Source organism: Echeneis naucrates, chromosome 5 (genome assembly GCF_900963305.1).
Source record: "Echeneis naucrates chromosome 5, fEcheNa1.1, whole genome shotgun sequence".
Lineage (NCBI taxonomy): Eukaryota > Metazoa > Chordata > Actinopteri > Carangiformes > Echeneidae > Echeneis > Echeneis naucrates.
The window spans coordinates 10,569,303-10,586,738 of NC_042515.1; the positions used below are offsets into that span (position 1 = coordinate 10,569,303).

A 17,436-nucleotide genomic window follows, 5' to 3' on the forward strand; every position below is an offset into this window, starting at 1 on the left:
AACTATACAAAACAGCACAATGTGAAATCATAAAAAAGTAACTGCAAACTAATGAAGTGCATGCTCATAATCATCATAGGTTAGCAAAGATTTTCAACTTAAAACAAGGATCGTTTCAACTGTTATTTTCATAATATTTTAAGTATAATGTTTGATTTTTCATTGGAACTTTAACATTTCTATCTGAAGATTAATAAAGTACTTATTTTAATAAATGTGAATGTTATATTTTCTGATGTATCTCTGCTAATGCTCTAATTAAGGGAATGTGTATGGTTAAGAAGCTAAATATTAATAAGCTTGCTTTCAAATTATTATTATTATTTTATTTTTTTTGTCATTTTTATGCCTTTTCTTTGTCCTTGTCTACATTTTCCCGGGGTCTGCTTGCATTGATGTTCCTCAAGCGCAGACTCAGTTCTTCAGTCAGCACAGTACAGCAGGATTTCTAAGGTAAGGACATAAAAATAAAGTCATCATTGTGAGATAAATCCATTCCTTCATATGTCGTTGAATGTGAGGTGAAATTGTCAAGTAAACGACTTGGATAATCTCAAGTCTACTCGAATGAAACATTTGTGTTCATGTTGTTTGATTACAATTTTTTTTCCCCAAACAAGATAAATAAATTGGACATTTTTAAGTGAACCAACAACAAAAATGGCGTTAATGATTTAATGAAATCTGCCAGTTGAAGGATGAGAATTTCAGAGAATTTCTCTGCTCAGAAATCACAATGTACACACAGGAAATTACTATTGGAAATGCTGTTAGCTGTTATTGGTACATCAGATTGAACTAATTCTTTATCCCAGACGCCCTCTTGTGGCACAATGTAGGAGGTGACTTCAAGGGCTTTGCAAATGTTGGCTTTGTCATCAAACTTATAAATATGGTAATAAACCAAAATATTGAATGTGAGCCCACTAATTAGCTTTGACCACCACAATAGTTATCCACAAAGGATTTGCCATGACTATGTGCTTTAAAATACAAATCTTTAGCCTTTGCGTGGAAGGCTATCTGTGTCTGGTTGTGTCAGTTGTACTATAACTAACTTAGGTTTTCGTTACCTCTGTATAAACAAATATACACATTGTCTGTGGAGAGTTTTTCTTCACCAGGCAACCATGATGTGATTTGTCAATGAGTTTGCAAATACCTTTTGCTCTGCTGCACACTTGCGACTCTTGGAGGAGAGCTCCAGGACAGCCAGCAGCGCTCCCAGGCCGAGGCCCAGGGAAAGAACAAGGAACATCCCCTTCAGACTGTGTAGCTGAGCAGCTGAAAACTTGGTCTTGTCTGCTATGCAACTGCTGGCCCACCACTTACTCCGGAGGTAAGCCAGCTCTCCAGCCTCACTTAACTGAAGGATTGCCACGCTCAGATTCTTTATCAAGGGGGAGCCTTCAGGAAAATGGCGGATGTCACATCAGAAATGTTATCTTACCTTTTTTAAAAATATAGTTATTTAGACACTTTAAAATGAGCAGACTTACCAAAGGCAGCAGCAATGCTGTATCCCCTCATGCCAACGACTTCATGGGCTCTGACTAGTTCACAATGTCGTGCTACTGCCAAGTCTAGAGAGACAGACTCTCCAATGAAAGCAAAATTGCCCTCTTTTGCTCGCCGGACGCCTTCGTCCATAGATGACACAAAACTCTTAGTTCTTTCCATGTGTTCATAGATTCTGCGATACACGGGGTTGTTTGAATTCTGGATTGAGGCAAAAAAAAGAAAATTGAAAAGCACATGAACACCTCAAAGATAAGAGCTGCAATGCAAATATTGCCTTTTCCCTCAAAACAATGAGAATTCCACGTCTTTACTCTCACCTTAAAGAAGGAAAGGGTGGAAGAGCCAGCCAGGCAGCCATACTCAATAGTGTCCTGATTGGCCAAGTCTTCAAACCCTTTCACTGTAAACTGAGCAGACTCAGGGCTCTTAGAGGAGCTGAGGTTGGAGAAATAACAAGCCAGGAGGACAATAGTAAACAACCACCAGCTGCAGCAAATGACACGTCCTGAGAGAGATTTGGGGTGAGGACCAGCACCTGACAACACAAAAAGGATCATAAAAATGGAGTTCAAGTCTGTTAGAGAATGAGAATTTTAGCTGATAATAGGACATAAATAAGCAGCTTAATCAACACCAGAGATTCTCCTTTCCCTTTGCTGTGCTACACAATGATGGGTTTTGTTTTTACCTTGAAGAGTCAGAGCTCCAGCTGTGTACCACAGGCTGTGGAGAAGACTGAATTTGTTCTGTTCAGTCTGAGGGTGCATCCACTCAAATGGACTGATTCTGCATTCACATAAAAATGAACATTATCAAGTAACACACATCTCAAAACAGCAATGTCAAAATGTTCCCAGAAAAACTAAATAACTCTTAAATCCACACATAGCCACATCAAAAAAAAACAAAAAAACAAAAACATTGATAAATGAAGTAAAAATCTAACTACTTGCATCCCCAACCTGGCAACAACAAAGATGCTCAAAGCAGTTCCCAGATAGGCTATGAGGATGCCGACCCAGGTCTCAGCTGAAAAAGGGTTCAGAAAATCAAAGAGGCCTGATCCCTCTGAGATGTCCTTTCTCAGCAGGATGCTGATTCCTGTTTGCATGAAGGGTGTGGTCATTCCCACGGCTTTCTCCCGAGCTGCAGTGAGAGTCAGTGGGGCAATCGCAAGATCTGCCTCCTACAGGGAAAGTATTATGCATGTACATTTATAGAAACTCGTTGAGTGGATCTAAAAGATTTTAATTTCCCCACTTCTATTTCTCAACCCACTTATTTACATATTTTGAATATGAATAGTCAGACACCAGTGCCACCTGAGTAAATCAAGATGGCTTTTCTGCCCATTAACCCCTTCAAATGTCTGTTTTCATGTACTCACCCCTCTCACCACCTCTCCAATCATCCCATTCCAGTTCCCATTGTCATCCTGCCTGCCGTACGAACCATCTTTCACAAGCTGCACTCTGTACTTAAAGCCCACTTTCTTGGCTACTTCAGACAGCAGGTCGATGCAAAAACCTTCCAGCCCTGTGCCCTTAGAAACTGTGTATGGCTCTTGCTAAAGCAAAATAATAAAGAGTAATGAGTGAAAATCAGATATTTAAAGCTTAGTACTAAGAATAAGAGAGGTATGATTAAAACTTTTCCCAACCTTTATTGTTGTGATTCGCAGCTCTGATGATGACAGGGTGGAAAAATAAAGGAAAATGAGGAAGTCATTTTCAATCACTTCTAAACCTCCATAAATAGTATTTTATTGACTATCATGTATCAACAATTATTGAATGGATTAGTAAAAAATGTTGACATTTGCCGTCTCCAGAGGATGAATCCTGCTGTCTCTCTTGATTCTCTGACTTACTATACAACAGCAGAAGCATGTCCTGGTTTTCACTTATTTGGAGGCATATCTTAATGATATGCCTCTGGTCTGTATCTGATAAACCTTCTTTTTTGCATCAAAGCCCACTTTGCAAAATTACTATTGGGGAGGACACAATGTTAACGCTCAGTCTTGGCATGAAACATTAAAAACGTACAATACAAATGAAGAGCTGAGGATACATAGCTTCAAAGGATGTTGATTTTTCACTGTCAACATTTTTTCACAGCTGATGTCCACCTAAATTAAGTGAAATCAAAGACCTCTTTGTGCAGCATCCGTCTTCAGACTTTACTCTGACACATAGAGATGTCTGAGGTGAATTTGGGGGTTCATGTATTGATCTTCGAGCAACAACTACTTTCCGGTATCCTAGAGTTCTGGCCACTCTCCTCATCTAGTTGAAAACATTTTGCAGACAACAATCTATTTAGATTGTATTATTTCAGACTTTCAATGCCGTTTCCCTGTGGGGCGGAGGGCAGTCAAAGGAGCATCAAAAGCTTTAATTCAGGCCAAGGCCTCAGGGATCCGTCGCCATGGGGTGATCCTGACAACCATCAGATCCTCCTTTTCAAAAGATGACACGTATACAGGCTCTTCAAGCACTTTTTGGCCACTCTGAACACAGCGTCTTTGTTGGTTTCACTCAGTTGATTTATTGCCATTTTTGTGACAGTGTCAACTGGTTTGATTCCTTCTCGGTCTGAGTTGGACAGGATGTGGCACTACACTTTGATATTCATCCGATCTCACAGTCTGTGTATTTAAGTCTTGTCAAGTCTGAGACATTTATACCAAATCCAGCAGTGAAAACATCAGGAACTTGGCACAAGAGAAAAGCAAGCTGCCACACACTGATTTAGAAATGCAATGACCAGGTCAAATCTAGAAATATCAGTATGCACAAACAAAACTTTGTTCTTTCCACATTTTCTAATGTAGTCAATCAGAACACTGATGTCTAAATCAGCATAGACTCGATTATTTTAAACATTTGAGTTAAAGAAATTGCCAACATTGTCTGATAAACCTGGTTAAATCTGTTATATTGCAGTTTTTCTTAATAGTACAAACTTGAAATGAATAAAAGTTTCTTACCTGCAGAACAGATTTCTATGCCAAGGAAAAGCCCAAAGGACAATGCAAAGAAGCTGGAGACCATCTTGTCTCAACTGATCTGCAGAAAGTTCAAAGAGTTCAAAATAGACAATTAATGTTTGATGGCACACCAGAAGGATCAAATGGATAAACTTATAAATATAAATTTATGTTAAGATCTATCCTGATATAAATACAAAGATGTGACTCTAGTGACATTAAAGAGTTTAAAAAGTGAAAATTGCAAAAAGAGAAGATATGTAGGATGGAGGTCCCTACTACCTGACAAGCGTCCAAGATGTGACTGCTGGATTGGGACACGCCAGACAAAGCCCAGTAATGCAGCGTGATCTGATGTTTTTTTTAGATTCAAACGTTTTAAGACAGCCAGTGAAATTTTTGTGGGTGGAGAAAGTGGATGGACTTTGAAGGGTTGGGTAGAAGTGGCATGAGGTATGATTCACTATGGCTTAAACTGTGGTGATTTGTAATAAAACAAATACTCAGGATTAATATAAATGAATAAAAAGGAATCTGACTCACATCATTTTGATGTAGAACAGTTATAAATGTTGTGTACTTTAGCTGAGTATCATGGAGTTTGTTTGTTTGTTTTTTTTTATCCTATTTACATTACATAAGAACAACAATGAATATTGGAAGCCTCTGAAGCCAAAAGCAGCTTTCACAGTGTACTCTACATCAAAATGAAGTTTACTGTAATAGAACAATATACTCCCCTTATTTATTCAGCTTTGTTTAGCTCTTTCTCTTTTACAGCAATGGACTGATCACATGTTAGGAATTGTATGCATAGCAGAACCACAACTGTTCTGTGGGCCACTGGGGCAGTTTTCACTTTAGGCGACAGAGCGGCTTTAATGAGGCAGGCGCTGTTTTCCACCTTTTCACAACCAAGTTTCATATGAGTACTGGGAAAACCACCAGTTAAGCATCATTGAACCAGTGTTTTCCCAGTCACACGTTCGCTTTTCTAACCACAAGGCCACCGCACTCCTGAGAGTTACCAAGTACCATCTGTATAAGCTTAATACTTCTCAAAAACAACACAGAGAGAGCATGGTCAGTGTTATTACATAAAAAGAAAATCTAAAGAAATTTACATGAGCCATGTAAATTGATAAAATAGATGATAAAATAGTTGTTTACAGAGACTCTCAGTGTACCCATATGCAGAAACAGACATATAGGCATATTATAATACACTTATTTCTATATTAAAAATATTTACTACTATTTATCTTATTTCAACAAACTCAAGATTAAACATAATGTCAGCAAGATTTTGGAGGTGAATCCAAATGTTTGCTACACCAACAAACCCAACTGAGTCTACTTGGAGTTTTCAAAAATATGACAGTGTATCTTAGCTGACAGAGTTTGCACACAGATGGATCTGTTGATATGTGAGTTTGGGAACTGCTCTTCAGATGTTTCATCTCTATTGTTTGTTCATAATAGTTCACTCTTTTTTTTATCTGAATTGATATTTCCAAGGTTTTCAAGGTTCCACTTTTAACCAAAATTATAAATGCTGTGGAATAATACTAGCTACTGACAATGATTCAGCAGATGGAGTCCTGTTTACTCCATCCATGGATCAGACTAGCAGACAAGGAGATGACTGCTTTATTAGTTGACCAATAGAAAATGAATCAAATTTTCCTTGGGTTTTGAACTATTGCTCTGACAAACCCTTTTTTGTCACATTGTACTTTTGGCTCTGAGCAGTTGAAGTTTTTTGACTAGGGGGGCGTGTTACGTTGTAAAATAAAATAAATAATAACCCTTGATACTAAGAGATTATTATACTCAGCAGGGGTGTAACAGGTACATCACGGGGTTCTGAGGAGAAATGAAGACGAAGCCATAAGGCGCGGAATAGCCGGGCCATTGTCTTTTTCATCGCTTTTTTCTGTGATGAGCTCCGGGCCGAGTTCGATGAACTCGGTTTACTGTGTCAACCAATCGGAGCTCGGTGCGCGTTGCGTGCGAGGTGAGCCGGAGATGTCTGATTGGCTGAGGTGGTCTTCTCTAAAGGGGCGTATTTTTCAAGCCATCTTAACTGAATATTTAGCCTCATCCTAGGTACATTTATTAGAAATCTTCGGGATTTTGCTGTGCCCAAATTGCAAACGGGCAGCAGTAGAGAGGTTAAAAACTCAGCTATGAGACCGGGTCGAGTCTGTGTGTTGGCCCGTAGCGGCGGCGGAGCAGTGCGGGGCTGAAGATGACGCTGTCGCTCCTGAAATTACCGGCTAGCTAAGCTAACAGCTAGCATGTCCGCCTTGGTTGTAGTCTGTCACTAGCTGACATTTAGCTAGCTGTAATTATTCGGTCTGTCACTGGCACTGCAGAGGACGATCCAAACAGGTAAACTACTCTGCTGTTTTCGTTTCAGCGTTGCTTAAAAATGTCTGCCCCCCCCCCTTTTTTTTTTCACACGACTTGTGTGTGTCCTGTCCGACCGAGTAACGTTGTCACAGCAGCTAGAGACAGTCTTTTTGCAGGGGTCTGGACTACAAAGCAATGCCCATAACGTTGCTCGTCGGCACTGTCATCATCTAATGGATACGTGCAGTTATATTATACATTCAGGCTCGGTGCATTACAGTGCATTTGCTCTCTGCCTGCTGTTGGAATATATAATTGGGCTGCTAATCAACTTGCAATACAAATGTTGTCTCTACCGTTGTGCGCCTAAAATGGCTGACAGATGTTAGATACTCGGGTTGGTATTTAGCGCTCTTCAACCGAACTACGCACAGCAACAGGGAAAAAAATAGAGAAAGCCGTCATGTGATTGGACGGACAGAAAACGGCAGCATTACAGACTCCTGATTGGACCAATGGACAGGGCTGAGTTGCGCGTGTGCACGCAGTTCAAGTTGCCGTGGTTGTTTGTGCAGCAGGAGTACTTGAGGTAACATGCTGTGCTTTCAGTAGGGCAGGACCGGAGTTGACCACGAATCAAAACAAATGACGCTAATCTCTCCAATATTATTTAATCAGGTGGCTTTGGCGTCATTGTAGAATGATCCATTAATAACAACACATTAAATGTTGACACACAGAGCAATGGAAAACAAGAATAGTGAGTATAGAAAAATTGGTGTAGCAAATATATTAATGGTGAATTGAAATAAGGTAAAAACCACTGGGTAAAATTTTCTAAATGAGAAGTAATAAAATACTGCACATTCCTTCTATCAAAGAAGGATTTTTAACAGGTGAGAGTGTTTTTGTTTTTTTTGTTTGTTTGTTTGTTTTTTTTAATGGAAAGTTAAAAGGAAAGGAATGGAAAGATAGTTTTATAATTAAAATGGAAAAGCTTACAAATATTGTTTGTTTTAAATTCTGTATTTACTTTCGGTGTGAATCAAAGTAGTTATTTATCAGTCAACCATTAAATTCAGATTAAGCTATCCAATGTTATTGACTCGGGACCATGATGACATGATATTATTTACAACACAATAATGACAAAAATAATGACAAAACACATAACACCCAGTAGGGCTGAAGTGCTTTAACAAAGGAAAAAAATCAGCAAAAAGCTCTGTAATTAGATATAACATACATGTTATGCAACTGTTATACCAAAATAAACTATCACACATATAGGATGGACTCTATATTTGCTTTGATACGACAAAGCTTGTTTTTGTGTAAGCTAATATATATATTCACAGCATCTGTAAATCTGTTTAAGTTATGGAAATGGGTAGAAACTGGTTTTAAGACAGGAACTTAAATCACAGCTAAACATTTTTCTTTCTTCGGCTGTTAGGGAGCTGGTGTGAACTCCCATGCGGAAGTTGAGGAGGTGGGAATGTGAGACAGTTGCTTGCGGATTCAACATGGGCAGGGGTCGAGGAAGAGGGAGAGGAAGGGGCAGGGGATCATCTGGCCAGTTACGGCCCCCCTCGCCCTACAGACTGCAGCTCTCTCCATCCAGAGAAACCTTAACATATGCTCAGGCACAGAAAATAGTGGAAGTGGACCTTGATGGAAGGCTCCATCGGATTAACATTACAGATGCTCTGCCGGTTATAACTGAGGATGAGATGATGGCCCAGGACATTGCTGAGTGCAACAGCAATAAGGAGAATAGTGAACAAACACAGAGTAAAACCAGGTCATGGAGGAAACCTTCAAACAGTAAAAGCCGTAGGAGCGGTAAAAACACGGCTCATCAGAACCAATGGTCTGGGTCCCAACAGCACACCAGTGCTACTAATTCCCTGCAGCACTCATCCAACCAAAGCCCTCTGCCTGAGCCCACCTTCCGTGTGCTGGGTTCAGTTTGCCCTTCAGAGGCGCCTCCTCTCCCTGCAGCATACTACCGTTACATTGAAAAGTCGGGGGAGGAGCAGGACACTGTGGCAGAGTATGACATGGATGAGGAGGACCTGGCCTGGCTGGAAATGGTGAACCAGAAGAGGGTGTCCGATGGTCATGCCTCCGTATCTCCAGACACTTTTGAACTGCTGATTGATCGTCTGGAGAGGGAGTCCATCCTAGAGTCTCGTAGCCAGGCTCTGTCCCAGAGTGCAGTTGATGAGGATGCTTTCTGCTGCGTTTGCCTTGATGACGAATGTCTCAACAGCAATGTGATCCTGTTTTGTGATATCTGCAACCTGGCCGTCCACCAAGAGTGTTACGGTGTGCCGTACGTACCTGAAGGCCAGTGGCTGTGCCGCTGCTGCCTGCAGTCCCCCTCCCGTCCCGTAGACTGTGTGCTGTGTCCCAACCGAGGAGGTGCCTTCAAACAGACAAGTGATGGACGTTGGGCTCATGTTGTCTGTGCCATATGGATCCCAGAGGTGTGTTTTGCCAACACAGTGTTTTTGGAACCAGTTGAGGGAGTCAAGAACATCCCTCCTGCTCGCTGGAAGCTCACCTGCTACCTATGTAAGCAGAAAGGCAGAGGGGCGTCCATTCAGTGCCACAAAGCTAACTGTTACAGGGCCTTTCATGTCACCTGTGCCCAAAAGGCCGGCCTCTTCATGAAGATCGATCCAGTACGAGAGACAGGCGTCAACGGTACCACCTTCTCTGTGAAGAAGACTGCTTTCTGTGAGCATCACTCCCCTGTTGGATTTCGGCGGGATGGTTCAGGAGATGAATCCGTTGAAGGAAGACTGGTGGGGGGCAGAGGGAACCGGGGTCAGAGGTCATATACTCAAAGCCCACCCTCACCACCAAGCAAGAAGGCTGCCAAAGGCCAGAAAAAGAAGAATACAAAAGGGTCTGGTGGGTCAACACGTCGCTCAAATGTGCCTGTGCTGCTCGTGCCTCAGATCCCCTCTCACAGGTCTGTGAGGACATTGTGATACTATGAGAATTTAAATAACCTAGCATGTCCGGTTAATGTTACTGTTGTGTAAATTAGGTTATTCGTTCTTTTGTTGATGGATAGGAAACATTATTTTTAGGTCATTTGGTTTCGACCTAGTGCAGTCACATCCAATTCCTGTAAAGGTATTTTTATACGCATTTTAACTTACGTGCTTCCAAGTCAGAAATGTTGTTATAACCACAGGTTATACCACATAACCATTGTGATACGTTGTGTTACATATCGTCTCCACAGGCTGAACAAAATCTGCACAGGTGTTGAAGTCCAAAGAAAGAATCAATTCATGCAGAGGCTTCATAACTACTGGTTACTGAAACGTCAGTCACGAAATGGGATGCCTTTAATACGTCGACTGCATTCACATCTACAGGCCCATAGGACTGCAGAGCAGGTGGGAGATGATGGACAGTTGGAATTCCTTTTCTCTGCGTAAAAATAACTTCACTGCAACAGCAACACAACTTTGAATATGTTGTAATTCAAAACGTTTGGTTAATCATAGTTTTTTTTTTTTTCACAAAATTTGAGGGCTTTAAATGATTGAATCCATCATCAATTTTAGTTTTTGTTGGGTTTTTCCACATGACTGTGCCTGTAACTCATTCTTGTTTAAAGCTGGTGTTCAAAATTAATCTATCTGTGTGTTTCAGTATTATGAAATATTAAAACCAGCCCAATTACTTTCACTGTCAATAGAGTGACTGAGAAACAAGTCTGTTCAGAACAGAGTCAAACATGGCACTCACACCGTGTTTGTATTCCCTATATAACGAAATCGAGCATAAGTCCAGACATTACACTTAGGTGATTCAAATACATGGCAAGCTTCCATGAAGCCTTCGCTGTGCTGTCCACGTCTCTGTAGATCTCTCACCATAGCAGAAGGCAACACTGTGTAAAAACTTGATGCCTCTGTCATTACTCATTTATAATGCCAGGGGACGTCTGAAGGCATTTTAAACAACATGTACAGGTAAAAACTATCCACAGTGGATAAAAATAATAAAATATAATGTTAATTAGAATGGATCACAAAGCTGAATAAGAAATCTGATCTCTTTTACTTTGTGTCCAGAGGGAGCCTGATGAAAAGCTGTGTGCTGCAAGAGAGGAGCTTCGCTACTGGCAAAAGTTGAGGCAAGACCTTGAAAGAGCCAGACTTTTGGTGGAGCTGATTCGCAAGAGAGAGAGGCTAAAGAGAGAGCAGGTGTGTTACAGAGGAAGTGCGAGACATGCCACAAGCTATATATATATATATATATATATATATATATATATATATATATATATATATATATTAGTACTGACTGATATTTGCAGCTATTCTTTCATAGCAATGTATGATAATTTGCAAAATTTCTGATAAAACAAATTATTTAAATATCTTACCTATGGATAATGAGAAATTGCAACTAGCATTTTTTATATTTTCTGATGTAATAAAAAATATTAATAACTTTAAATGAGAAAGTAAAAGGCAGATGAATTAATGAGAATAATGTTTGAATCTCTGTATGGTTGACTAATACTAGACTAATACTAATAACTATTTGTATTATACCTTCTAAAAACTGTTAGAAGTGCTTTGATGTGAAATGGAGCAGCACATAAATGAGATGGAAATTACAGGGATGCACATTTGCATGCATATAAGATATATACATGTCATTGAACAATAAAAATATAACTTCATAAAATAAAAAGAGTAGAAAGACAAAGAATGAAGAAAGAAGAAAGAATGATGACCTTGTTTTTCCTGTCCTCTCCTCTGTGTGAATGTCTTAAAACTCTCTCCAGATGAAAATTCAGCAGGCTGCTCTCGAGTTGAAGTTAACCCCAGCACTGATACTTCTCCGATCCACCTTGGACCAATTGGAAGAGAAGGACATAGCCAAAATCTTCTCTCAGCCTGTCAATCTGTCAGAGGTGGGTACAATTTAAATTCTTCGTCTTCGTCTTAGTTTTCAGTCAGACTTTTCTGTCATTATTATGCTATAATTATTCCCCTAATATTCTGATCATTATAATTCACTGAGGTCCCGGATTACTTGGAATTTATTTCCCAACCCATGGACTTCTCCACCATGCGTACCAAACTGGACGGACATGCCTACTGCTCCATCATGGACCTAGAGAAGGACTTTGACCTCATGATATCTAACTGTCTTAAGTACAACTCCAAGGACACCATGTTTCACAAGGCAGCTTTACAATTACGGGAAGTGGGTGGAGCTATCCTTCGCCATGCCCACAGGCAGTCTCAGAGTATTGGCCTGGACCCCAACACTGGCATGCATATCCCAGAGGCTCCGAACAAACATGGCTTCTATCACTGTACGTGGGATGATGGTGAGTTGAAAATGGGAACTCGTTATTTACTCTTTGTGCATAGCCCACAGCCCTAAACTAGTTTCATGTACTTTTCTTCCTCAGTCGATTCTCTGCTGGACCCAGAGAACAGACTGCACTTAACCACAGACGAGCAGCTTAAGGCCTTACTGGATAAACTGGACATGGTTACATCCATGCGGACCAGTGGAGGGCGAACTAAACGCATAAGGCTTCTGCGACGTGAGATCAACACTCTCAGACAGAAGATGAACCAACAGCAGCAAAACAGTCAGTCAATGAATGGCAATGACAAGGAGGATGAAGGAAAAGAGGACGAGGAGGAGGAAGACGAGGAGGAAGAAGAGCAGGTTGAAGAGGAAGTGGAGAAGGAAAAGAAAACGGAGAAGCGAAATATTGTGGATAACAGACCTTTAACTGCAGTGTCTTCCTCTGTAAAGGGTAAGATTATTTTACTCTTTACATCTGAGTTACTTTTTTAAATTGTGTTCATTACCAAGTTATCATTTTCAGTCATGATTTCAGCTGTATTGATGATCCTGTAATAATTTTTTCTTTCATCCAGACGATTCTCCACCTGTACTGGAGCTGACTTGCCCAGTGTCATCACCACTGCCAGGAGATGCTCCTCTTGAGCCACCGGTCCTAGGTATTGTAACTGGAGGCCGCCGGTCACCGGGACGCTCCTACAAGCGGCAGAGATCCTCCCGCAGTGGAAGTAAAAGCCAAGGTGAAGATGAGGCTGAGGTGGGTGAAACACCATCTTCACAACAAGAAGCTGTTCACGAGGTGACACCGCTGGGATCACCCCCTACTCTGCCTTTGACTGGGGTCGGTCGTCGTACATCTGTTCTGTTTAAGAAAGCTAAAAATGGGGCAAGGACGACAAAAAACAAGTCCCCACCACAACAGAATGGGAAAATGTCTGAAGGGAAAACCAATGGGTTGGAGAGCACGCCAGCTAGTCCGAATTCACCCTGTGTGACCAACATTACCACCTTACCTCCAACTCCAAACGCCTCCCCTGCACCGCCCTCTCCTTCCTCACACCACTTAAGGTCCAGAGGCCTCACCTCTGAAACTGATAGAGAAAAAAACCCTCCACCACCTAGAGAAGCAGGTAGGCACAAAAAACATCGCTTCAATTGTGAGAGAGACTCTTGAGATTCATGAAGTCATGATTTCATTTGTGTTTGTGCTAGGACTCACAAATGGAAAACACACCTCTACAGATAATGATGATGATGACGAAACATTGTGAGTATTTAGAGGTGCATAATCTTTGTTGGTGTTGAGTTTTAACTTTTCCTTCTTATGGCATTACCATCAGTCATAGTAATAGTGAAAGAGCCTGGCCCACACCTTAACTGTTCTCAGTCACTCCTAAATCATTCATTAATTTTGTTCGAAGCAGTCACATGCTGCCAGCTATAAAAACTTGAAAAACCTGCTGTACGTTTTAAGCTCTGTGCAAAACCACAAGAGTCAAAGCTTGTGAGTAGCTGGCGCAAATATTGGATGTGTTTATACGATACGTGAAATACCTGAGCGGAGAGGGGAGTAAATGTCAAGATTTAAATCATTAGTTGAATACAAGCATGACTCCAATTGAATTCTAATGTTGCTTTGTATCTACTAAATATCTCAATAATCAGATCTCCATCATAGTGACATTAAATAAAATGTGCTATCTGCTATAGGTTACATAAAATCAACCAACTCGTGTTTTCCCCCCCTCTTGTTCACAGCTGTAGTGTCTCTCCACCCAAACGTAGTCGGGGTAAACCTGCATTGGCCAAAGTTCCTAACAGTGAGAATGGACACATCTCGGGGTCTGGTGTGTATCAAGGGAGGGCAACCAAAATACACTGAAATGGCACTGTGTCCGTGTGCTTGTTGGATGTCTTAGACAAGATCACACTCGCAAAACAATCCAAAGTTTAGTGTTTTCATGGCCAGTTCAGTTTTAACTTTGGGCTCAAGAGCTGTCATGAATACAAATTAATTGTATATATTGGAATATCCTGTTCACAGGAAAGTCTACACTTCTGTCTTTAGATAGTGAGACAGAACTTGCACCATTGGACCTAGTTTGGGCCAAATGCAGAGGATATCCATCATACCCAGCAATGGTGAGATTGGATATAATCATTTAGCTCATGCATAGAACTATATAATTCTTCAATGTACTGTAACTGACAGTATGTATTGTTACAGATTGTTGACCCAGACATGCCCCAGGAAGGGCTACTACATAACGGCATCCCCATTCCAGTGCCTCCTGTGGAGGTACTTAAACTGGGCGAATGGAGACAAGTGGACAAAGGCGAAAAACTGTTCTTGGTGCTTTTCTTTGACACCAAAAGAACTTGGTAAGATTCAGACAGGCAGGTTAAACCTAACGCAGAAACAACAATCAGAAATAGTCTTGGTCACTTTGAAAATTGTGCCTCTTTGTTTTCAGGCAATGGCTCCCTCGTAACAAACTACTTCCTTTGGGGATGGATGACACTGTAGACAAACTGCGGTTAATGGAAGGAAAGAAACCCAGTGTTCGCAAGTCTGTGCACACTGCGTATGACCGAGCCATAGTACATTTAAACCACGTGAGAGGAAATCTTAATTTCACTCCCTCCAATTTTATATAGATTTTAGCCTAAACGTTGTATCATCTTGAACAGGCTCCCTGGTTATATGTATAGAAACTTCATGAATGCATTAATAGGTGGTAAAGGCAAAATTATGGATTACCATCTTTGCCAGCACTTGATGGTATTAAAAGGTTTTCTGTATAGAAACAATGCTCTGGTTTTTAAAATGGAGAAAAAAAGGTGCTTGAGCATTATTTTTTTAGATGAATTTCTTCATTTATTCACACTTTCTAAAAATAATTAAAAAAAAAAAAAGGTTTACACAACCACTGTTGCTATGTGTTCATATAAAGTTTTTTATTTTAGGCCAAAGTGAGTTGAAACTTAAGTGAGAATTAAGTGTAAATATTTTATTTCAAAACATATTTAGATTGTAATTTCCATAGAAATGTCACTGTGTTTATTGAAGTGTGAAAGTCCCACCTAATCTTCATGTCATATCTGGAGTCTGAAAGTTCAGCTTTTGAGAGCTGTGGATGAAAATGTTAAATTTCCCTGTCAAAAACATCTGAATGGTTCTGATAATATTTAATATTATATTTATTTGATATTATTATTTATACAATTTTATGTATAAGACAAGTAAACTAAAAAGTGAAACGCTTCGTGTATCTTCCATGCATCTGCAGAGGTGGTTTACACTACCTCTGAAGAACCTTCATAAACATACAAAAATATACATTGGTAACTTGTAAATACAAAGTCTAAAGCCTTAATACTGTCTTTGCAAATAACTATACCAGTTTTTTTCCAGAAATTAAAATAATAATGCATATCAAATGATCCCTCCTTTAAGTCACATGGTTGAAGTAGAATTCAAAACAAATATGTCAAATTTGCTAGAGCTGGCAGTGACACTGAATTTGAAGGGAAGGTAAATAAAGCATAAGTGGGGTTTTTTCCCTTAAATCTGTATTTATTCAACGGTTATCAGACTTCAACTGCTCTGTAGAGCACAACTGAAGAACAATTGATATTAGAAATACTGATAGAAATACTGATAAACTTTGGCCAAATGGCTGCCTGTGCCAAAGTACTTGAACTTTCAGGTCCAGCTATGATTTGTTTGGATGGGACTTGAGAGGTTTTTACTTATTTTTCCACATTGTGAAACTGTGTTATGATACTAGAATGTTGGAGTACCTGGTGCAGCTACTTGGTTAATAAGATGTTATGCCACTACAGAGGTGAAGTTGATTATTTTGTGGTTATTATAATAGGGTCTACTGCAATCAGTCACCGAAACACAAATCTGGTTGAATTAACTTGAAAAGCACAAGCTGTCTTGTAGGAAGTAGGATTGGTGACTCCCGGAGCCATATGTGTGGCAGACACATTGTGTGTGTGTGTGCGTGTGCGTGTGCGTGAGAGAGTGTTTGTGTGTATACAGTATATACATATATGTAAACAAACTCAGTGTGGTAAAGGTGCATGTGTATAGTTTTGTAAATATGTAAATGTTTGTTTATATGGGCTTATATGAAGTAATTTAAGGAATGCAAAAATGAAATTTAGATTTTAATTTATAATTTGTGGCAGTTGAGAGTGTTATTTAAAAAGTAAACTATTGAGAAGATTTATGTATGATGCTAGGTAGCTCTTTGTAATAGTGATGGTAGTCACCGACATGTCAGAACATATTCTCTGGGGTTGCAGTGGTTCTGTAGGCAGCAACACCAAGAGAATTTTTTTTTTTTTGTTCTGTTTTTTTTTTTTTTCTTGGTGGCATTGGAGATTTTTGATCTTGTCATTTGAATTACACTGCAAGATCTGTTAAATCTGCCTGAGATAATATTTTCTCACACAAGAATAAATGCTGTTTGAAACAACTGCATGTGATTCTGTCTTTTTCAGAAGGAGATGAGGTCTCTGATCAGTTTATAACACTGTAGCATTCCCATTTACATCAAGTCAATGTATCATTTGAAGGTGAAGTATTAAAAGGGCTTACATATTTATGTCATCCCATATCACGCTGCACTGGTAAATCCAAATGTAAAGGGGATCATATTTTAACCAGCCAGGAAGAAAATCAAGTGAAAGTGTTTTTTTTTTTTTTTTTTTTTTAACAACTTAATTTTGAGTACATGAGGCAGCGAACTTCGATTGTCACATTAATGAAAGCGGTTTAAATGTTGTAACTAATAGTGTCAGGCATAAACAAGAGTGTTTCTTCTGAGAAGTGTTGGTGTTTTGTGAATCACGGCATTGCAGGAAACACTTTTATTATTATTCTGCAAGATCAGTAACCTTGTACAATATTCATTTGTTCACAATGTCTTTGTAACAAACATGTTTATCTTGAAACTTGTCCAAGTGTTGCTCTGATGTTGGCACGCCTTCACTTCTGTACCATTGGTTTTAATATGAAGCCAAAAGAACTTATTAGAAATCAGACTGACAGCTACATCCCCAAGAATTGGACAAAACAGATGACAGTGATGAGTAACATATCGTAAATGATTCAATAAAACATCATGTTTTATTTTAGGTTGTAATTTTCTGTGTTGTTTTCTGGGAAGAACTATCCACCTATTATC

General features: G+C 39.7%; 2 protein-coding genes across 3 annotated transcripts; one reads left to right on the forward strand and one right to left on the reverse strand.

Moving 5' to 3' along the window:
- Positions 1-343: 343 nt before the first annotated feature.
- Positions 344-5,551, reverse strand: grik6 (glutamate receptor, ionotropic, kainate 6). Its single transcript, XM_029502888.1, is given in 10 exon segments — positions 344-448; positions 1,163-1,407; positions 1,500-1,719; positions 1,839-2,056; positions 2,210-2,307; positions 2,484-2,707; positions 2,909-3,088; positions 3,182-3,204; positions 4,514-4,592; positions 5,513-5,551. Coding segments are annotated over 10 exon segments (1,431 nt in total).
- A 1,037-nt stretch (positions 5,552-6,588) lies between these two features.
- On the forward strand, positions 6,589-16,918 carry brpf3a (bromodomain and PHD finger containing, 3a). 2 transcript variants are annotated; one of them, XM_029502234.1, is made up of 13 exons: positions 6,589-6,907; positions 8,325-9,851; positions 10,131-10,287; positions 10,972-11,103; positions 11,694-11,822; positions 11,933-12,245; positions 12,330-12,686; positions 12,811-13,365; positions 13,448-13,502; positions 13,994-14,082; positions 14,280-14,377; positions 14,463-14,617; positions 14,710-16,918. In XM_029502234.1, the coding sequence occupies exons 2-13, from the start codon at positions 8,344-8,346 to the stop codon at positions 14,891-14,893; spliced, it is 3,732 nt and encodes a 1,243-aa protein (XP_029358094.1). In that variant the 5' UTR covers positions 6,589-6,907; positions 8,325-8,343; the 3' UTR covers positions 14,894-16,918. The 2 variants fall into 2 exon arrangements, with proteins under 2 accessions (XP_029358094.1, XP_029358096.1); XM_029502236.1 differs by having other exon boundaries at positions 14,304-14,377.
- The last annotated feature ends 518 nt before the right edge of the window (positions 16,919-17,436 follow it).

Coding starts and splice junctions, on each gene's coding strand:
- brpf3a (XM_029502234.1), top strand. CDS start 8,344: ATGCGGAAGTTGAGGAGGTGGGAATGTGAGACAGTTGCTTGCGGATTC. Junction 11,104..11,693: donor AGAGGCTAAAGAGAGAGCAG/GTGTGTTACAGA, acceptor AACTCTCTCCAG/ATGAAAATTCAGCAGGCTGC. Junction 14,618..14,709: donor TTTGACACCAAAAGAACTTG/GTAAGATTCAGA, acceptor CTTTGTTTTCAG/GCAATGGCTCCCTCGTAACA.